At 37.8% G+C, this 22,352-nt stretch overlaps 3 protein-coding genes across 3 annotated transcripts in view; 1 reads left to right on the top strand and 2 right to left on the bottom strand.

Moving 5' to 3' along the window:
- The first annotated feature begins 504 nt into the window (after positions 1-504).
- On the top strand, positions 505-2,202 carry CRIF (growth arrest and DNA damage-inducible proteins-interacting protein CRIF). The gene is made up of 3 exons (XM_073086150.1): positions 505-913; positions 1,235-1,470; positions 1,930-2,202. The coding sequence occupies exons 1-3, from the start codon at positions 613-615 to the stop codon at positions 2,137-2,139; spliced, it is 747 nt and encodes a 248-aa protein (XP_072942251.1). The 5' UTR covers positions 505-612; the 3' UTR covers positions 2,140-2,202.
- A 299-nt stretch (positions 2,203-2,501) lies between these two features.
- LOC140751984 (uncharacterized) lies at positions 2,502-8,956 on the bottom strand. The gene is made up of 7 exons (XM_073086149.1): positions 7,383-8,956; positions 7,011-7,161; positions 6,194-6,349; positions 5,459-5,650; positions 4,534-5,191; positions 4,025-4,189; positions 2,502-3,071 (listed from the first exon to the last, which is right to left on the bottom strand). The coding sequence occupies exons 1-5, from the start codon at positions 7,641-7,643 to the stop codon at positions 5,184-5,186; spliced, it is 768 nt and encodes a 255-aa protein (XP_072942250.1). The 5' UTR covers positions 7,644-8,956; the 3' UTR covers positions 2,502-3,071; positions 4,025-4,189; positions 4,534-5,183.
- Positions 8,957-10,292: 1,336 nt separating this feature from the next.
- The window catches only part of LOC140751986 (uncharacterized), a 29,816-nt gene continuing 17,756 nt past the window's right edge, over positions 10,293-22,352 (bottom strand). Inside the window, 13 exon segments of the mRNA XM_083059019.1 lie at positions 10,293-10,487; positions 11,122-11,223; positions 11,607-11,835; positions 12,396-12,552; positions 12,931-13,079; positions 13,695-13,781; positions 13,995-14,062; positions 14,296-14,474; positions 15,009-15,183; positions 15,656-15,832; positions 16,255-16,442; positions 19,348-19,500; positions 20,312-20,441. Coding sequence (XP_082915145.1) covers positions 10,353-10,487; positions 11,122-11,223; positions 11,607-11,835; positions 12,396-12,552; positions 12,931-13,079; positions 13,695-13,781; positions 13,995-14,062; positions 14,296-14,474; positions 15,009-15,183; positions 15,656-15,832; positions 16,255-16,442; positions 19,348-19,500; positions 20,312-20,441 — 1,929 coding nt within the window. The 3' untranslated portion in view covers positions 10,293-10,352.

Genomic DNA, 22,352 nt, shown 5'->3' with positions numbered 1-22,352 from the left:
CATGGGTTTTACATACATACCTATACTTACCTATTATATATTCATTTTTCATTATATGTATTAAAATTAGGTAAATTATAAGTTGTATCTCCAAAACACGAACTATAAATGACTGTGTTCCAAAGATTCACATTTACATTATGCTTTTTTCTTTCCCAATTTTGATACAAGAACAAAACTACATTTACATACTTAACAAAATTTCAGAAAGACGACGTGAATCTTCGAATCACGCTCCTTTACAGTTGATGTTAAAGATACAACTTACGTGGGAGGCATCATATATGTACAGTTGTCGCAACAGTGTCTCTCTGAAGTGCAAAAACAACTTTTCAAATTATAAGCGATTAACGAAGTTGCGGACATTTGACAACAGACACATCATTTTGACAGTTACTGTCACTCCGTCGCCATTTTAATTTGTAGCTTCCGGGGCGAGTCGTTACGTGGCGCTAGTATCTGCACAAAAAATCATTTTGTATGGAAGTGTGCCCCCCCTGACTTATACTAACTAAACTAATCAAAATCAAACTAAAATAACCTAACAAATAGGAAGCTACTTTAGAAATTAGACATAACTTGTATACAGTGTATTGTAAGCAACGTTATACGATGAATTTATGCGTGCGGCCATCTTTCCTACGCGCTAATATTATTAGTACATTGCGTTTTTACTCAACAACTCCAGAGGTGGAGCAGAACGAGCAAGTCCTGATAGATGACACGGAAGATGTGCAGGCCAGGGAGGAGGAAATCCAAAAGAAGAGGAATATTTCTAGGCTATCGTCGTCGCACTACAATATAATTCACGATAAAAGACCTTATGAAAAAGCGACATCACTGGCCCATTTAACAGTGAAGTATAATAGGAAAATGTATGGAAAGTATGGAATTGCTAGTGGTGTAAACCCCAGTAAGTAACTATCTACTAAATACCGTACTTTTAGGCGGGATTTGTTAGTGGAGTTGGTGTTTAACACATATTAATAATATTCGTATAATAATAATAAAAATATAAACTTGTCATTCAACCAGTGTCCTTACTGCTTTTCCATACACTAGTTGAGTGATGTTATATTCTTAAGTGGTAAGGTAGACTTATTTTTAAAGTGCTCCAGCTTAGTCTTCAGAGCTGATAATACACCATGTATAGTGTGTAAAAAAGGTTAATGTGTTAGTTAAAGGATTGCCCTGATTGTCTAACATAAGTTGGACTGACTCATTTATTTTGCAGGTATTTGCTGGCCATCGAGACAAGAGATAGAAGAAAGGAAAGAATATGAATCTGTTGCTTTTCCATTTACAATCCAAGAGATGATAGCAACAGCCACACAGAAGAGAGAGGCCACACAGTTAAGGATAGAACAGCGGGAGAAAGAGGTTGCTGCCAAGTATGAAAAGCTAGAACAATGGAAGAAAGATCTTCAGAATAAGATTGCTAAGAAGGAAGCTGAAGTACAGGCCGCGAAGGTATTTGAGCTTTATAGTACAATACAGCCATTCCTGTTGTGTTCTGTCTTGCAAAATGTCTTCCTTTGCAGTCCCCAGGTGTGACAGTGTATCTGTGATTTCCTCTAAGGGAATGTAAGAAATGTAATGTATGTGATGTAGATTGAAATGGGTACTTTAAAAAATGTTAAAAGTTTGAATAAGGACCACAACCATCACACCGTGCAAATGAACTAACATATAAGGCAACAAGTTTAGTCCTCAGGAATTTTAATGAGAGTTTTAACAGATGTCTGTAGGCAGCAGTAATCACTTACCGACACAATATTACAGAATATTACAATTCTTTTTATTAACAAATGATAGTTTTTCTATTGCAAATATATATAAATTTACAAGAAGTTGAATTCATGTCACATAACTTTTTGGAAACAACAAATATTTCGAGTATTTTTAAACATGCATCTTCTCTATTTTCAGCTTAAAAAAGAACGTCTTGTGGAAGAAGTTAGACGGCACTTTGGTTTCAAGCTGGACCCTCGTGACGAAAAGTTCCAGCAGATGCTGGCCAAGAGGGAGAAGGAACAGAAGAAAGCAGATAAGCAGGCAAGGATAGAGGCCCGGGAGAAGATTGTGATAGCCAAGCTGCAGCAAAAGAATGTGGAGATCAGCAGCAAAGCTGACAGCTAAGTGTATTCCGTAGTTTCTGTAGTGTTGTTATATTATTGTAATAGTAAATTAATGGGAACTCTTTCTCCTATTTTATTTTTTTGTCTTATTATATTATTATCCTTTAAAATAATTGTGGTGTTGGTGTCACCACAAACCAGAAGACATTCAACATTTTATTACTTATATAAAAATGTAGCATACAAATTATTTTATTCTTCGCCTCTGTCAAGGCCATATTGCTCAATTGCTCTAATGACCAAAAAATTAAGAAAACTTATCTGAATGTTTTATGATACAACCTCAGGGGGGACTTATGCACAACAATAGGAAAATAATGGGTTGTTGATGATAATTTTGAATTAAAACATGTAAGGCTTATGTACACTTTTTATTGAACTGTTTTCTGATATTTAGACTATATAACATCGTAATAAAAACGGCACTCATTACTCTAAATATACTTAAAATAAATTGGAGTATACTTAAGAAAATCACAATTATCTAAATATATATAACTCAAAGGTGACTGACTGACAAAGTGATCTATCAACGCACAGCCCAAACCACTGGACGGACGGGCTGAAATTTGGTATGCAGGTAGATGTTATGACGTAGGTATCCGCTAAGAAAGGATTTTAATCAATTCTACCCCCAAGGGTATAAAATAGGGGATGAAAATATTACTACGTGACGCGAGCGAAGCCGCGGGCATAAGCTCGTTCGTTATAAGATCGACTAAATCACGATTAGATCACAAGTGGGTTGTTTCTCTTAACAACTGCAACGGAATGCATTAGGTAATAGTTATGGCGCATTATCACCACTTAATATTTAATGTTACAATGCTGAAAGGTGGTCTTACAATCTTAAAACCTACGATGTTCGACGATTTAATCTCGTAACTTAAACTGATAAATAATTACAAAGAATGTTGTTAAACAGCCAACATACTGGAACAATAATAATTATGTTAGTTAAAACTAACTAAAGAACATAAATCAAATTATTAAAGCTATTTAGATTTTTTTATAAATTTCTATATTTTTAGTTCCCAAGAGACGGATCTGTGCTGACCATAATATAAAAAATATCTATAATATTATGTATATATTCAAGACTTTCAAAAAACATTCAAGTAGGACGAAATGTTTTTTCGCCAAAGCAATTATTTTTGGGACTTAATATCACTACATAAATTATCTAAAATTTATATACCTACTATCTAATAAAATCTAGTTTTAAACTATCGATGCGACATGGCTCCGTTTCTACATGAGTTTTTTTTAAATACAGTGAAACTTGGTTAAGTGGGACCTGGATAAGTGAGAAACTGCTGAGGTCATGCTGAGGTCCCAACACTTTGGCACTGAATTACCTCTGTTAGTGGGACGAGGAAAACCTCTATATCTGGGATTTGTTCTTTCGATTTATCAGCATAGTTACCTCTATAACTGAGACAGCGAGTAAATTTTATATGCATAAACCTCTGTAACTGAGATAACATTGTTTGTTTACTCATTCTTATTCTACCCACAAATTCCACACGTAATTCCAAGTACGTAAGTACAAATTTTGAGTTTCAATTACCTTCAGTTTTAGTTTCGCTTTACTATCATACAGATGTTTTTTTGAAAAATGTCAAAACGAAAGCTACAATCGTTATCATTACGTGAAAAACTGAAGTTAATATCCGTTATTTTATTTAATGATCGCACCTGTATAACTGAAGACAAGAAGACTGTGTAAATGAGACAGATATTTATTTATACCTGTATATCTGAGACACTGGGTAAGTGGAATACCTCTATAAGTGAAACGACATTGCAGGTCCCTTGATGTCTCACTTAACCAGGTTTCACTGTACATAGTGGTTACTTCTGTTACTTAAAAACATAGAACATACCGTTGAGTAAAAAGACCTGGAAATGTCAGTCACGCCGTGCGGCACGTAAATATATTCATTATGTTCCGTAGTCTTGTAGAAGCTGATCAGAGCCTCTGAAAGGCGATCTCGCGATGACTCCGTGCAACACAGCATCTGACTTATCAAAGCTCTTGTTGTTTTTATCTACAACAGCGAGAAAAAAATGTTGTGTTTACTGTGTATTATCACAGTGCAAATATCTATATCCTTATACTGTGGTATTATGTTGTGTGGTGTATGTCCTAAATTTACGATAAGTAACATTAGAAAAGAATATTTTTGTTAAAAATATCGATTCTCTGTCAATGGGTGCACAAGGTATTAAAAAGTTGGCAATAGCTTTCATAAAATTAATACTACTACTATACTTAATAAACCGTTTGATTTCCATCTTTAATTAATTATTTATTATTAACAGCGTTAGTTGTCTACCGCCATGAAATTGGCAATTACTGTCTTTATTCTGTTACAAATTAATGAACCCTTACCTCATCATGAGTTCTGTGGCAAGGCTCCACAAGCATTACTATGGCTACAATAATGCTTATGCCCTGTGATGTATACGCAGAAATTACAGCCTCTGGTATTTTATCTTGGACAAGAAATACAATATAAAATTTATAAATTTTAAAACAAAATTATAAAATTATAAAATTTCGTCGTCAATTTCATTGTGAAATCGTAATTATCTATTGCTTTAGCGGGGAATGGTGGACACATACAGTCCTGAAATATCTCTTTTGCACCATTTTAGCACTGTCTTTTGTGGTTGCAGTTTATTTCATGAATAAAAGGAGATTAATTTTACAAATATAAATGCAATGAATTTATTTTTAACTGTTTCTTTTAATTTTGATACCGTTATTGTTCCGTTTTTTAAAGTTCTACTGCGGAATTTCAGTTCCGATATGTTCTACGTGGGCGCTGTATGTCCGAAAACGTAAACGATGACCGTTTTCGAGCAAACGTAAAAACTCGTACTAAGGGTAGGTACTGAAGACATCTACAATCTACATCCAACCTAAAATAACTGAATGTTCATTGCCAAGGACAAAATACTCGAGGAATAGGTATATGACTGCGCATTTTGTTCCACAGTAGGTCAGTAGTTACTGTGGGCTCCAGTCATGCCGAAATACTATGAATCTGGAAGGCAAATAAGTATGGGTTGATATAATGGTGTATCTGTAGGAAATCTGCCCTTAATGGACAGAGAGATAGATGGTGTTAGATTCACATTTACCGGAGTGTTTAACCTGTGTCACTTTTTAGACGGTGAGGTAGTTGCATTTGTTCTCACGTTCTTAATACTAAATCGCAATAAAAATATATACATACTTTCATATTTCGCAGTCTTATCCTGTATCCAGTTATACCACCATATACCATATTAAAATATAGGAACTTATTCACCTTTACTGTAAAATGATGATATACTGTAGTACACACACAATATAATTCTGAAAAAGAAATTGCAGAACAGAATCGATATTGTGCCTCCTTCACTCCTGTTGACCAGCCTGCTTAGCTCGATTAAGGAGGCATAAATTTTGGAAAATCTATGAATATTGTTTATGATAGCAGCGTTATGTCCTGTCTTCTTTCCTGGAATTATAAATACTTGATGAAAGCTATGAACATCATTTATGTTAATTATTTATTCACTAAATCTATCATTAAAAGTATTTTGTTACTTCCCCCAGTAAGAGGGTTTCCTTTACAGTCTATGGTTACGAAAAAATAAAAATGACTTGCCAATCGCACGTGAAATTTTCGTCTATAACGGACAACTAGTAATTATCATATAAAAACCTCCGACTGCTGAAACATAAATAACTAAAGAGGGATGTAATAAACCCATGACATTTTCACAACTTAGACGAATTTAACGATACCTCATATGTTAGCCCTTTGGGCTGTAGAGTGTGCCAAAAAATGAGACATTCAATCATAAATATTATTTGATCATAAACATTGTGTAATCATGGTCTTCGTTATTGATCATAGACATAATAACCTATAAAATATAATTGTTATTGACAAAAAATTGCCTCCTAATAGTCGCTGTACTTACTGGTTCAATTTTACGAAACTCCATGCTGTTTTAAAAGTATCATATTATATAATAATATCGTTTAAAAATCTGACCTGTATTTAGGAAGCCGTCGTGCAGTCGTCTGACGCATTTATTCAAAGATTTGAAAGACCATAATATTGAAGTGAGCACAAATACTATTTGCAAGGTTAAGGCACATGATATTGTAGACTCTATGTACACGAAAAAATAGAGAAGCTCCACAATCACTGTAAAATTGGGTAGAAAATCACATATTATAGAGCATCTATTGTAAGCCATTTAGGTGTGGTCGAAGCAAATCTGACCCAAATTTTTGTGGGGGAGAAGGGGGTCACGGCAAATATCACTTACGAATATCATATTTCTTACGAAAGAAATATTGTAAAATTACGAGTAAGTAAACTGATTTAATATGGTGTGGAGTGCTTAGTTTAAATTAATGTAAAATATATAGGTACACAAAATAAGATTTTCTAGGCATTTTATAGTCCGCGCGAAACTGCTAGTCCGCTCTGAAGTTGCTGCGAGCAGGTGTAGTCATATAATTTTGCTATGGTGACGCTATTAATTTCTATATTCAGAGCGGACTAAAAGTTTTACGCGGACCATATTCGACTACGTATATTTTTTTAGAGCGTATGTAATTATGTAAATGTATACGTTGAAGGGGTAGCGGCGCATCTATTGCCGACCTGAGGAGTATCTAATCCTATCTGGGGTTGATTACAAATACCCATGCGCGGCAGTAGCCACTTACCATCAGGTGGACTGCATGATCGTCTGCTACTCCCATAGTATAAAAAAATTCAAAAAAAAACTTTGACACGCCTTCCAGCATTGCATTTTATAGTAATCAGGAAATATGTTAATATTTCATACGGAACTTACCACTCTTCCCAAGTTGTATTATTTCATAATTGCAGTAGACAGTTTTCATGATGCTTGCGGTCAAACCTGTCATCACACCTACCACTAACTTGCAAGTTAACATTTTGTTTAGTCCTTTAGGTTTAAATTTATTCTCAATATTTTCATGTATCTAAAAGCAACAGATATAAGGGGATTATTATTCTTCAAAATATATACCTTAGATAAACAACGTTGATATCATATTATACAACAACGCCAACTACACTCGTCTTCAACATTTGGTGGTTTACAAGCTTATTGGAATAGGTACTAAACCTTCCTTATTTCCTGGATATTCTACATTTATCTGCGATACATATGTAGGTATTGTCAATATGAACATATTATTACCTTTTCTACACGTTTGTAATAATACATGATGCGCTCCATTCTGCCTGGGCCGTCGCCGGCGCTCATGACGAAGACGGCACAAATTAATATATAATTTGGAACGAACATCAGAAAAGTCGGTCTGGTGTGCGCCCAGAGGGCTCGACCCGTGTTTTTCGTGGCGTGGTACACGTCGTGAAACATGCCAACCGACACCATTAAACCTGCAGCAATCACAATTTTATCATGAGTGAGACAAAACGACATAAATCTTTGAGGCATAACATAACACTACGCATGCAAAATAAAAAGGTAATGTCTAAAAATACATAAAGAGCAGATACAAGATTATGTTAAGAAAATGTAACATTAATTACCCATTGTGAATAGGATGATATAATTTGTGATCGCGTACCGGCGCGATACATTCACTATATACACGTGAGGCCGTCGCTTCAGGTTGACGGGCGCGACACATAACGCACGCGACAATCGCAACATCCACACCGTGGGGCCACTCATACGAGAGTCGCAACGTTCAGACCAATGCTTGCGTCGAATTATACTATTTGACGACATTGCCGAACTATTTATCTTTGTACAGTAACGTTTACTAAAATTGTTTTATTTAGCATAATACAGGGTAAAATTTTCAACTGTTCATGAATGGCTGTATCCCGAAGTATAGGTAATTATCGTAGGCATCGTTGGTCAGCCAGTTATGCCCATCTTGCGCCATATCGATTCAACAAACAAACTACAAATATAGGTAACATGATGTAGGCGTGGGCAAGTCAAACACGTTACTTAAACAGAATAACGATGTTTGTTTTATATAAAAGCAATGTATTTAGGGTTGCTCAATTTTTTTTATAAAAAATTAACAGAAATAATTTGGTACAAAGGAAACAAAAAGGTTTAGGAAACAAATATTATTTATTAGGTATATATTTTTTTATGTCATTTTTGCCGAATTAGAAACGACAGGGCACTTGCACTCAGATGGAGTGAATTAAACTTTAATTGACCAAATCGATGGCAACCCTAGATATAAATTACTCACGAAATTTCCTCTTCCCAATTTTTTTGAAAAACTAATTGTAGAAAGCGCTTTAATAAATTTAAATCTAACTTAACTTGCAACTCATTTAGTACAAAATCAAACTTTATTTTTCTGGTCACTTTTGTAGCGTAATAATACACTTTTATGATTAAAATATAATTTTGTTTGTTGTTGCGTTGCTATTGTTACAATTATACAAATAAATAATCATCAATCAGATAATTATTATGGGTTTTCATAATCTCTCAGCACTAATAATAGAACTGTAGTAAGGTCGAATTTTTATAACTTACTCAGCGGCGGTTACTTTTTCCGACGGATTACGATATTTTTCGATTAAAACCTTAGAAACATCGTATACATAATGTAAGAGCTGGTAAATTGTTCTATCCTGAATCCATCGTTACCATAGACTATTCTATATTTCTGCCTCACAACAGAAGAATTAATTTGTTTAGAGCTCAATTAGAGGAATATGATAATGAAGAAAAATTTTAACAAAAAAATACAACCGACTTCTATGTCACTACAAAGTAAAAAATAATTTAAATAAATGTTGGTTTAGTAGATACATATTTCTGAAGTCGGCGCTCATATTAGACACGCTGTTTAAATCGTTATCCAACTAAATATATTGAGCGCCGACTTCAGAACTATGTACTAAACCAACATTTATTTCAATTATTTTTTACTTTGTAGTGACATAGAAGTCGGTTGTATTTTTTGTTAATTTTTTTTTTCACCCTTTTTAGTGATGAAATAATAATATTTATATTAATACGATATAAAATTGCATAAACGTGATCATGAATTAAGGTAAGGTCTGAATTTACATTGATTGGAACCGCCCGCTCGCAGGGCGCTACCGCGCCCTGCTAGCTTAGTTTTATATTGTCTTATATGTTCCAACCTAACCTAACTAAATAGTCAATGATGATCTGGCTTTGCAAATTTCATTAGAACCTACACTAAATATCTTCAAACACAACTCAATTATTCCCATCGGTTGAGGAGTTACATATTTTGTCTCCGAGCCACATTATCAGACCCTTAAATAGTCAATGATGAACTGGCTTTGTAATTTCATTAGAACCTACTTAATTATTCCCATCGGTTGAGGAGTTACATATTTTGACTCCGAGCCACATTATCAGAACCTTAAATAGTAAATGATAAACTGGTTTTGCAATTTCATTAGAACCTACACCAAATATCTTCAAACAAAACTCAATTATACCCATCGGTTGAGGAGTTACATATTATGTCTCCAGAACCCACTCTGACCTCATTTAAATGGGACCAACTTGTAGCAATTGTACGCACACAAAACTAAGGCATTAAAATAGGTTTATAAACGGCGAAGTTATGGCTGTTATATTTACATGGAGGAGTTCCCCTCATTTTCTCCAGAACCCATTGATGGATCCTAACCATATTTAAATGGGACCAACTTCCAGCTCGTCTCTATACCATAAAAAAAGAATTATTAAAATCGGTTCACTAACGGCGGAGTAATTCGTGTACATAAATAAAAATAAGATACCGGCCGAATTGATAACCACCTCCTTTTTGAAGTCGGTTAATAAAACGACATTGGACAGCTTTAGCCTGGGTTCATACGGTATTCTAATGCAAGGTTTTTGTTGTTTTCGATTTCCTCAAATATGTGCATTCTTCAAAATAAGCCTTTTGTTTTAGTTTCTCTACTTAGTATCTTTACTTCCTTATAGTTTCGGATTTGACCCTAAAGACCCATTTGACAAATTCACCCTGTATATACAAAATATCGAAAAAAACCTTCAATAGCGTGATTCAGAATCCTGTAGCGCCATCTCTTGCCACAAAACTATTATTATAAATAAGGCTGGTTCTTCAAAAATAAACTTTTAATCTTGACAAAATATAGAAAATAAATATATAGAAAAGGGTCAGTCGTCATCGGACGACGAGTCCAGAGCGTCCCGCGGGTTGGGCGCCGGCCGCGCCGAGCGCTGCGGCGAGCACACCAGCGTGTCAGAGGAGTCGCTCACGCTCCCGCACGAACTGGCTCTGTCGTACGAACTCTGAAAATTTCGACACGCGCATTTTTTTAGTAATTAGTATATACAAAAATCATGTGTCTATCTATTACGGTTCCGGAGATATAGCCCTGTGACAGACGGATAGACAGAGAAGTCTTAGTAATAGGCTTCCGTTTTTACCCTTTGGGTATGAACCCTAAAAATAATTGCTGAAGGATTAACGTAGTAAGGGTCAGTAGCCTATGTCCTTCTCATAATTTAGACGAATCCAACGATACGTGAAAACCCTCAAGCCGTTTGGGCTGCTGGGCGTTCCACACAATAAGACATACATGCATACTACATACCACAATTAAAGGTGGTAGAAGCTGCAGAGATTCGACTCCGGCGGCACGATCGCTGTACCTATTTCTGTCCAATAACAGCAGCGTCAAGCGCTGCTGAGTTGTGTGGTAAGGAAAACACTTTTGGAGGCATTCCAACTTAGTCCTCAGGGTTAGCGGCGCATCAGTGTCCGACCTCAGGTAAGACACTAATCTTATCTGAGATTAACCTCAGGTTTTCATGGACAACAGTTGTCCCTTACATTGGGGGGGACTGCGTGCTTATAGTAATTTGCTATTTCCATAATATAATAAAAAAATACACAAGTTAAATACACAGGCTAACAACATACCTTCTTTGTATTGGTTTGCGAAATTATTTCATCCAAAATGTTCTGTTCTTCATCGCGCACGCTTTTCGTGTCTCCCATGTGTCTCTCAAACATCTCTAGTTTCTGAAAGAAATTCAATATTTAGATTTAAACGTTTGTTATTGCGATAAACTATGGTATAATTTGCTAACCACAATTTCAATACATGTTATTGACTATTAAAGTATTTTTGGAGTAGAATTAGAATATATGTATTTTAAGATGCGGAGGACCTAAAAGAGATTTACAACGATTCTCCCTGACACACAATAAATGCTCAAACCAACTTATTTTCAATCTTTCCGTTGTTGATCACATTCGTAAAAAATAATGTTTAGCTAGTTAAACTTGTGTTATACAGACCCACCGGGTAAAGAACAGCGCGGTAGTAAGTTTGATACCGTTGCAAAGATTTTTTTCAAATGTTAAAAATAAAATTATACATATTTTCTTTATATGGAACTTACTGTTTCTACGGAATTTCTGTATTGAATATCGCCAAGCAAATGTGCCGACTTGGTCATCTTCTTTCTTTTAGTATTTTCCGCTAGTTTTATATGCGTGCTCTGTGCCTTTTTCGCTGTGATGTTGATGCGAAGGTCGTTAGGTTCCAACTCTTCAGAAGACCTCACTTCTGGTATGTCTTCTATGGGATGCTCTATAGCTTTCCCTGTTGATTCCTGATGAAGGCACTCCCTGTTGATTATGAGACAAATTCAGTAAGTTGTTTTATACTTAGTGTTTATGGAATAATTAAACATCACACGTCGGTATATTAATTCGAATGCTAAATTACGTTACAATAAATAATAAGTGCAAGGAACAATATAGAGGTCACATGAACAGTCCATGACTGTAATAATAATATGGATAAGCTTAAGTATTTTACTGATGTTTTAATCTTCATTATGCGCCTATAAAATGAAAGCCCTACTTTTAAAGTGGTCCCCTACACGTGCGGTGGCATTACAGCTTCAGTTATGCTTTAGGGCTCCACCCAATTGTCTACATCAAGTAGACTGCCACCAGTGGAGAGCGACTTAGTCTTACCGAAAGCGCTATTCGCTGCTACGGGATGTTCGGTGGATTGTCACCAAAGGCGCCCACACAATCGACGATCGACTTTTGGTTGCGAATTTGGGTGTCAAACGACACGATCCTTATGACCCTTTTAGCACCAGTGAAACATCGCAGATCGTATCAAATAAGTCGTACCATATACACAAAACACAAAATTGTTTAAGTCAGATACGCACCCGTTACATTGATTGTTTTTAATGAACGCATATATATCCTTGAAAGCTTGTTGGATATACGACAACGTGTTCTGGTCGATGGGCACCGAGCTCGTGGAGCCAGAGCTGCAGGACAGGTCTCCGGACCGGGAACTGGCTTGGAAGGACTGCTCCGAATCTGGCATTCATATTATCGTAGTGTTTTTATGCAATAGCAGTGATAGTTTCATTAGTATGAATTACGATATCTCGCGTTGAGGGATCAAGGGTTGAATTCTCAAGAAGGGACCTCCATGCCTGAAAGATCTCTAAAAAAGTTCTCAAATACACAAGGCGTAGCAATCCCCACAACTGGTGGGGAAAAAATCGGTGGATGTCTGTTAACCTTCATATAACTCGAGTCTTTTGGAATGGCAATGTATCTGTGATCGGTTTCAAGTAGACTGTTACAGATTTTTGTGGGTAACAGTGGCCACTTACCATCAGGTAGATTGTATGCTGATTAACTACTTCAGTGGAGACATAAGTCCGTATATCAGTTATGTTAGTTACCTACCAGAGGACGTGGCTCCGTTCGCCCAGAGCTGGATTTGCTGTTGCTTCAGCCGTTTCATCTGGTCTACCAGCTGAAGGTTCAACTCCTCCAACTGTTGCCGGTGGGAAATCTCTTCCTGTAACTGCTCCTCTAGGATTTCCGCATAGTCCCTAAAAATAAATACAAAAAGCCTTCATCACCATCATCATCATCAACCCATTACTGCCCCACAGCTGGGCACGGGTCTCCTCTCAGAATGAGAAGGATTAGGCCATAGCCCACCGCGCTGGCCAAGTGCGTATTGGTAGACTTCACATACCTTTAAGAATTTTTTTTTATAAATCTCTCAGGTATGCAGGTTTCCTCACGATGTTTTCCTTCACCGTTTAAGCAAGTGATAATTAATTTCTAATATTTTGAAATATAAATTTGCACATAAATTTGAAAATCAGAGGTGCGTGCCTGGGATTTGAACCTCGGAACCCTCGATCGAGAGGCCGCGTTTCCTAACCACTAGGCTATCACTGCTTTTTGCCTTAAAAAGCCTTAACAGGTTTTATTTTTTTTCGCTGAAATTCGAGATGTTTCAAACTAATAGTTATGTTAATCTCTGAAAGGTAATTTTTCATCTACCAAAATTTACTCCGCCTTCAATAGTAGAGACTAGAAACCCCGCAAATAAGACAGTGTGTGGCCACTCAGACGTAGAATATCATTTGTAGCACTAAGTATCTTATTACGCCATTTCTTATAAAAAAAAGACCGTAATTATTTTGTAAAAGTACCTCTCTTTCTTAACGGTGCTCGTCTTTGTAGGGTACTTATTGGACGTGGTCCGCACGTTGGAAACTCTATCTTTCGTTAGTCCGTTCCTGTAATTGGGTGATGAATATTTTTACAATCTACTAAGCCTTTTGAATATTAGTGCTGAAAATAAAGCTAGTATGTCCTAAGTGCACCCTAGGTTTGCGGTGAAGGATATTAGGTTTTTTAGGACGACACTGTTGCATATATTCCAGATTCTTGGTCAAATTAACTTAACTTGTACCTACCTAAGAAAAATCGAATAAATGAGTATTACTCACTTAGACGGCAATATTTTTACAGATTTTCCATCGGACGAACTTCCGCTCATATTACTGAGCCACGAGTACTGAAAAAGAAATGTACGATCGATCTTAATAGAAAATATGTGATAAATGTTGTGGATACATGGCATATAAATGGGCACAACCGAAAAAGAAAAAATGTGGTTATCAATGGTAAATATTACCGTAACTATTTTCGCCCCATTACTGGGAACGTGTCGATGAATACTTTCAATTAGGTAGGTAAGCTTCTAGGTAGCCTCATCACTAGGCTTGGTTATAACAAAATGAAACCAACCTGTCCACCCAACCCCCGCTCGTTCTCCCGCAGCGCCGCGCGCAGCTTGGCCAGGGAGTCGCCGGCCACGAGGGCGTTGTGCCGCAAGTCCAGTACCACGAGGGTCGTGTTCGACGCCAGCATCTGCAGCGCGGCCGACGCGCACTCTTCCGTGAGCCCACAGTTCTGGACATCCAATGCTAGGAATATCTTTTTTTTAAATATGAATTAAATTTGCGATACTCAATAAATATAAACGCAGAGCAGGTTGAGATATAGACATAAAGCTACTGTCATCTAGTTTTTGCTAGCACGTCACGGATACTTCAGACACCAATAGGTATATTATTGCTTACCTATCTGAAGTAAATCGCAGACGCGTAGTTGCTACTCCGGACTCAGCTAGAACTTATATTTATACCTCTGCCTCACTAAACCTTTCAATGTAGAATACATTTTACAGGTTGAAGTAGACATGATAGTAGTGCCGCTACAATTAAAACACCTACGGCTTGTTCTAAGAATCTAAGTTTCGCGGTCAGTCGCGGAAGTGTGCGCATGTGTTCCCGCGTCTCCAACCCCGCAGTAATGCGGAGGGCCACCGTCAGGTTCTTAGTCGGTTGGAGGCCGACATCACCTTTCGTCGGCCTCTATGGCGGAAGGCACTCGTGCCGAATTTTCCTGACGATAAAAAAAAATCCGCGGTCAAAAGACAGTACATGAAAACTAGGCACCCTTGATCCACAAGTCGTCTGCGAGCACGTCGAGTAGTTTCCCGACGCCCGCGTCGCCGAGCTGCGGGTTGCCGCACAGCGACAGGCGGCGCAGCCCCGCCATCGCGTCCAGCTCGGGCAGCCGGTACCGCAGCGTGTGCACCCAGTTCTCACTGTACCGGTGGATCTTCTGGTACTGCGGTTGATCCACTTCGTCATCATCAAATCATACGGCCATCAATCATGTCATACGCTTAACGAGAGGCAGAATTATATGTGACGTGAAAATAATGGTATGATTGTGTGTGTCATATTCGTAGTAAATTTTGATATACATTACAATAATTTCAAAACTATCTTAATAACAGCAAGGGTTAACACAATTAATGAGGGAGATTACCAGCTAGGCGGGATCGAAAATAATTAAGTCACTCGTAAATCACCATTCACAATCTCTTTTGATTGCCCCTACGCCTGAAATAAGATAGACTGCCTAATGTACCTAAGCATAGGAAGGCAACAGCGCTACACGATCAGTTGTTTTAAGGCAGAAATATGTTTTACTACATTTATAAATCTTACAAGCTGAATTACCTCTTAGCTTAGCTTTAAGTTTTTAAATAGGTTGGAAAATTATAATACTTTTTAGAAATCTTTATAAATCGTACCTTTACTAAATCGGCTATATATCCGGCACCGAGCGGAGTAAGCTCGCAGCCGGAGAGGTCTAATGTGAGGATGTTGGGGAGGCAGCGCACTGCCTTGCACACCGCCTGGCAGCCGGCGTCGCCGATGAGGCTACGAGGCAGGTACAAGTGTTGCAATGAGCTGTTTGCTAGCAATGCCTGGAAATAAAGTCCGAATTAAATGCAGACATAGCTGGCAAAAGGCTGGCAATGTTAATCTTTCTAAAAGCCTGGTGATGGAATAAATTCTTATTATTCTTAAATTATAATCATCAATGCATCATTTTATAGCTCCAATTTTCCACAATTACTTTTTGTTTTATCAAAATCGGCCTCGTAACTCCTTTCAGCATTTTTCGCTAATCCTTATAGCTTCGGATGTGGCCCTGAAGGCCCGTTTGAAAAATTTACCCCGTATAGGTACGTGAACTCCATCAATTCATACTATTACAATCTAGTGAACTAAGTATGGGATTTAGGCAGAACAGTTACACTGCGCACGTGTTCATTTCTACTATCTGATTATACGAGTAAGTCTGTAGATATATGTTGTGTACCGATAATAGAATCAAGGAGCCTACCTCACAAATTGGGTTTAGGTACGGTATCTTCAGCGGTAAGCCTTCCAAGAGGATTGCGGTCAGCAGTGTGGTGTTAGAGAGGAGCTGCGACGTGGCCTCCACCAAATTACTCAGCATGAAATTGGTTAAGATCACCGCTCTTTTGTTAACCGTCTTTGCAAGCCTCTCGCAATCTATGTGCTCTAGAACTGGACAAAATATTTGCGTGAATATGTGTTGTTTTCGAACGAAAACGCAAGAAATAGAATAATTGATTCTCTCATGTTTTTGAGGTTAGGAAGTAGTTAAAGGTATTGTGAAGCCTAACAGTTTTATAAAACCAGGATAGGTGGGACGGCTGCCAGTATAGTCGTTCGTAGAGGTTTGTACAAGTCGTCAATCGGCGCATCTTTGTACACAAGGTTTGCGAAGGTCCTGCTAGTTTTAGGTTTATCTGCATTTGTACCGCATGCAATTAAACCTATTTAGGTATTAGATATACCTAGGTAATAGACAACATGTAACATCTTTAACTGACTACATAATATTAAACAGCTAGCTGCCATACTTGAAATTCATTTTAGATGTGATGCATTTTTATGGACTAAGATAGAACACCTTAAAGTGAATCTACTTATACCCTTCAAACCATGACAGAGTAGACGAATTTAAAAAAAGTCATTGTGTAGGTAAAGTATACCAGATGAATATGTTTCCAATAATTTACCAGTTTTGACTTGCTGCCGACACCTGATTGACACGGAATGGAGGCTTAGGTCACAACTTAAAGCATTCAATATTGGGGGCCAGTCACCATATTTGATCCTGTCTACGCAGAAATCCAAAAATTTCCCGTTAGCTGATGGTATAACGTTGTTCAAGGGAGTTAAATTTTGAAGTTTGCAGCATTTTACATAGCATTGGTGGAAGATCCTACTGCTTTTCACTTCAACACCTTTTCCAACCATTACAAATATGAATAGCTAATTTAAACAAGTCATCCACACGTATGATACCCCAAGTACGGGCCTCTTTTTATTAGTAAAAAAATGTTTTAGCAAGTAATAAAGTAATTATAAGTTCCTCTAAAATGATTTGACTGCTCTTCAAAATAGGAATTGATCTGACACTGACACCAACAGTGTCAGTAATTTTTTTTATATTTGATGAAAAAGTAAAATTAGTTAATTGACCTTATTTTATCCGTCGTTCCAAATGGAACTATTCTGATTGTATCTATTAACTGTGGGTAGCTGAAGTAATATAATAATAATTATTATACTAAGAATCACGGAACAGAAAAAATCCGTGGTAAGAATAGTAGAGTACTCTTTAGCTGCATACCTGGTTGTTTAACAGCGCAAGAACTATAGTGATCTATATCAATCGTAAAACAGCAGTGCGGCGTGACTTTGCTTGGGATAGATGGGTGTGGTAGGGCCAATGCCATGGAAATAGTAGGTAAGTAGTAATAGGCTAAACGTACATACATGAGATTCCAAAGATCCTCAGGAACTTCAATCTACGAAAACCTTCACTTCACTTCACAAATCGCTAAGGTTTAGCTTAGTATGATACCTAGTAGGGTTCGAATGATATAACAGAGTTGATTATTAATAATCATTAATTCTGCATCAATTGATGAAGTTCTCAATTTAAAATGAAACCAAGATGTAAAAAAAAATACTTTTATTATTTTCAACCATTTATATATGTATAACGATAACTCCGCTTAAATACTAGGTAACATATTTCTCTCGAAGGTACACACAATCAACATAGCGAAAGTATAAATGATTCAGATTAGTTGGGGCAATATTGATACGGAGACAAAACCGAATGATTGATCGTTTTTAAAACTGGCGATACCATATACCTACGCAATGAAAATTATGTATGTGCTTAATGTTGCCAATTATTAAAAAGATGGCAAAATTTGCCAACAATTCCAATGAACGATTTTGTCCCCGCTCCGATATTACCGTAACTAAACTTAGTCTTATAAAAATATTTAATATTTTAATTCACTACCCATTTCACGATTTCAGGTACATCAGTGGTCGTCATTCAAACTTCTTCTGTCGCTCGCTCACTCACTCAACCGGTGACAGAAAGAGAGGGTTGTCGCGTATACAAATTTATGAATGGATTTTGCTAATACATTATTACAATAATAACACTTTCTATCACGCTCATCCGCTTTCAGAGACAAACGTGTACCACTACACTCTATCCACAAACCATTCGTCGGTTGCGTACAGCAACCTGTCCCGTTCTTTCTCAAAGCGAAACACAAAATGAAGTAACCAAGTACAATATTAATAAGTTCGTACATTAAACGAAAATATCTGTCAAGTCACGTAGTATGTGTTTCTTTAATAAAAGTCATCGTAAAAATATCTAAAAGTAAACAAAGTTGTTCACAGATCAGAGACAGAATAAAAGTGAATTTTGTATGTGTATCGTATTCAAAAAACGTTTTATTAAACACTATCTATCTGTAATTTACAGGAAGCACACTGAAAGTATGTTAAAAAGTCCAAAAACACATTGCTGTTTTGGCGTCGATTACATCGGGAGATACTCAGCTACTCGGCAAATAGGTTAAGGACTGAAAGAGAAACCGAGTGATCTTCGTTTAGGCACCGGTTACTTCATCAACGGCAGTCCGATTTATGATTAGGTGTCTAAAATGTAAACAACGGTGTTGACCTATCAAGAAAATATGTTTCAAATGGTAGTTTCTTATTTTTGACGATATTAAAGTAATAAAACGACAATAAATTAATAATAATCTAAATAAATTAAGATCAATTTACATTTTCCAATATTTATATTACCTCAATTGCGTTCCGTACAGTAATAATAATAAAAACAAGGTTTATGGTTGAAAATTAAAATGTGATAATGGTAACACAATCGGGATCCAAAACATTTTTTGTGCCGCCATTTTTAAGTTTCGTTTAAGTTTTTTGTTGAGTTTGTTAAAGTTTTTGTTTCGTGTTATTTTGTTATGGTTTACAATACCTGTAATCGTTTCTTAACAATGAAATTTCTTTGTTTTCATTTTGGACACCTAATTATGAATCAGACTCTAGGCAGCTACTCAGGTACTCGGGAGCTACTCGGAGTACGCGTAGTGCGGGCGCTGGTCGGCCTCGGGCTGCTCGTCGCCCAGCGAGCCGTCCGAGCCGCGCCGCCACTCGCTCTCGGGGTCCGAGAACATGTTGCGTTCCAGCTCGTCGTCCAGGTCTATATCCAATTCGTCTGCGGACACAGAAACACCGGTTGAAATTATATAAAACTAACTGACCCGGCAAACGTTGTGTTGCCATATAAATATAAAAAAATTAAGGGTGAACAACCCTTATCACTTAGGGGTATGAAAAATAGACAGTAGCCGATTCTCAGACCTACTTAATATGCATATAAAAATTGGTGAAAATCGGTAAAGCCGTTTCGGAGGAGTACGGTAACTAACATTGTGACACGAGAATTTTATATATGAGATGAAACTTACATGAAATAATAAAAGCTAGCTCAAGTATTTGAAAAGGTGATACTTTTGAAAAGTAGCAACGATTCGATTATGTAACCTTCCTATACCCGTCAAAGGGGAACACAGCAGCGCGTAGTGCTGCTGTTTTCCCCTTGGTACAGATGTGGGTGTGGTGGGGGGTGCCTTCGAAAACGAACAACAAGGAATTCTTCCTCTTTCAAATTTGAGTCTATGTGGTTGGGTGTTTGTGTGTCTGTCTGCATGTACTATGGTAGAGACCGCGCCAAACTGCTAGTGCGCTCCGAATATAGAAACGGGTCGTGCAATAGCAAATTGTAGATATTAGTGGGACGAAGACAACGCGGGCCCCCCGGCATCCGTCCGCTGTCCGTTCTCGCCCACGGGTACATAGCTGCGTTAGTGTGCGGTTACGGAGTGTAAGCTAACTAAACCTGCGCAGCAACTACAGAGCGGACTAGAAGTTTGGCGCGCACTATACTATATATCAGGTTGATGTGTGTGACTAGAAGTTTGGCGCGGACTATAGTATGTGTCATGTGGATGTGTGTGTCGACGTACCGTCGTCGGCGAGCAGCTGCGCGTGCCAGTCGTTGTCGAACTCGAGGCGCGTGTTGGCGTCGCGCTCGGCCGGCGACTGCACGGCCGCCGCCTCCGCCTCCGTCACGTCGTAGATCTGCGTCATCTTCATCTGGACAACGGAATGTAATGCTGTTACACGACAACACCCCGAGTAGCTTGTACACCTCGCTGGTTCAATTCAAAACTACCACAAATCAAAATAAAACTTTTACAGGAGAGCTAATTAAAAAAAAGTACTTTTTGCCTTTATAAAACACAGATTAGTTTTCGAGATGTGGCACTTTTGTACAAAAAAGACATGGTTTCAGCTCATTTGTCGATACGCAACTAACAATATGACGGTTTAGATTATATTTGGCGCGTTGTAAAGGTAAATTCAAAAGTAACGGTTGCGTGGTTTTGTATCTCAAAATGCAAAATCAATGGAAGTCTTTTTCAAATATAAAGACTTACGATTGCATTTTTGCGATATAAACATTTTGGATATTTTTTTATTTGTGGTTCTTTTGGATTCAAGCAGCATCTATTCAACTACTAAGGCATTTTATTATTGTTTAACCTTTTTTTTTTTTTTTTTTTTTTTTCTCGAGGGGGAAACCTTCAAAAGGTACCCGACGACGTGGGAGCAACGCCGGGTTATGTGGGATTTTTACCGCACTAAAACCCCCCCGGTGGCCGTCCTCAACGCTTGTTGGAGAACTCCGGGATCTCCAACGGAACACAACCGGAGCCCTCCAAGCGCGATGCCCAACGGGCTCTACCCTGGGGGAGCAGTTTTCGCTCCTCCCACACCATGTATGTTTACGACGGTATGCGACCACACATACCGCCGTCCTTCCCGGGGTCACTTGCTGGGCGGTTCGAGCTCCCACTCTTGCCGTCCGCAACCCCGGAAGCCCCCTTTTAGTCGCCTCCTACGACAGGCAGGGGATACCGTAGCCCTATTCTAGTCCCGGAACTACAGGGACAATTATTGTTTAACCTAACGATTAACCAGACGTGTTACCTGATGGAAAGTAATCAACGCCGTCTATTGACATTTACAACACCAGAGGAGTCGCCAATGAATCGCCGGATTTGTATGAGAGCTCTTTTTGCAGCTTTTTTGAAGAAAGCATCTGTTAGCTGTTTAGTAGCCTATCAATTACGTCTTACGGTGTGGAGTGGTCAGAATAATGTGATATAGCGTGAAAAGAGGAGACATTATTCATATAATTAAATTAATAAATAATGTATTAAATAAAGTAAGGATTAAGGATAACATATGATATACGTAAATAACGTTTTAATAATATTATACTATTAATAAAATTTGTGACGTCATAACAGAGCCTCATATGGACCATCTTAGAGGACCTGTCGAAATTCTATGTATGACAAAGTGACTAAATAAATAACATGATTATTCATCCTTAACATTGTTTAGTAGAAAATGGTTTTAGAGTTAGGCCTTTTTATTACCAATATCTTTTAATTCAATAAAGTATAAATAAATTATCGCTATTCGTTTAAGAGACATAAATAGAGTGACTAAATCACACATTCTAATATAACATTGACCATTCGTGTCAGACACAATTCGGCAGATGAGCGTGCCGAACGCACACACGACATCTCGAGCCCTAATGACTGGAGTTGGATTCCCCCGAATCCGCCTCCGTGGGCTCATGGGACGGGGAAAGGGTGGCCTCCATCGAAAGCCGCCCTACGGCGTCCCGTGCGCCTGCGACGAAGCGGCTGGGAAGATACTTCATTCATCTATTCTCACAACTACCGTAACCTCTGGCCCTTGTGCAGTATGTACTAAGTACCCGTACTGACGTGCGGGTTTGATTGTAGGGTCGCGACTTAACACGCGGCTTTTGTTTTATTTCCGTCCAGCTTATAGTTCTTACATTCCCGGTAACGTTATATCAGTCGTCGTAAATAGATAGTATCTACGTGCTTGTTGGAGAGATTCTCATGAGAAATACGAGTAGGTACCTAGTGCCTTTGTTTAATCTAAGATCGACGTTGCTGG

The sequence above is a fragment of the Epargyreus clarus genome, unplaced genomic scaffold (assembly GCF_041222505.1).
Source record: "Epargyreus clarus isolate Ecla_fem2 unplaced genomic scaffold, WU_Ecla_fem_2.2 ptg000023l, whole genome shotgun sequence".
NCBI classification, from domain to species: domain Eukaryota; kingdom Metazoa; phylum Arthropoda; class Insecta; order Lepidoptera; family Hesperiidae; genus Epargyreus; species Epargyreus clarus.
The sequence above is the reverse complement of the archived record's forward strand: the minus strand, read 5'-3'. Positions and strand labels throughout refer to the sequence as shown.

Bases quoted from the DNA above. Each gene is read 5' to 3' on its own strand.
- CRIF (XM_073086150.1), top strand. From the start codon at position 613: ATGAATTTATGCGTGCGGCCATCTTTCCTACGCGCTAATATTATTAGT. The intron at 914-1,234 runs GTAAGTAACTAT...TTTATTTTGCAG, and splicing joins TGCTAGTGGTGTAAACCCCA to GTATTTGCTGGCCATCGAGA. The intron at 1,471-1,929 runs GTATTTGAGCTT...CTCTATTTTCAG, and splicing joins CTGAAGTACAGGCCGCGAAG to CTTAAAAAAGAACGTCTTGT.
- LOC140751984 (XM_073086149.1), bottom strand. From the start codon at position 7,643: ATGCCTCAAAGATTTATGTCGTTTTGTCTCACTCATGATAAAATTGTG. The intron at 7,162-7,382 runs GTAATAATATGT...TGTTGCTTTTAG, and splicing joins ATTACAAACGTGTAGAAAAG to ATACATGAAAATATTGAGAA. The intron at 5,651-6,193 runs GTCAGATTTTTA...TTATAATTCCAG, and splicing joins CGACGGCTTCCTAAATACAG to GAAAGAAGACAGGACATAAC.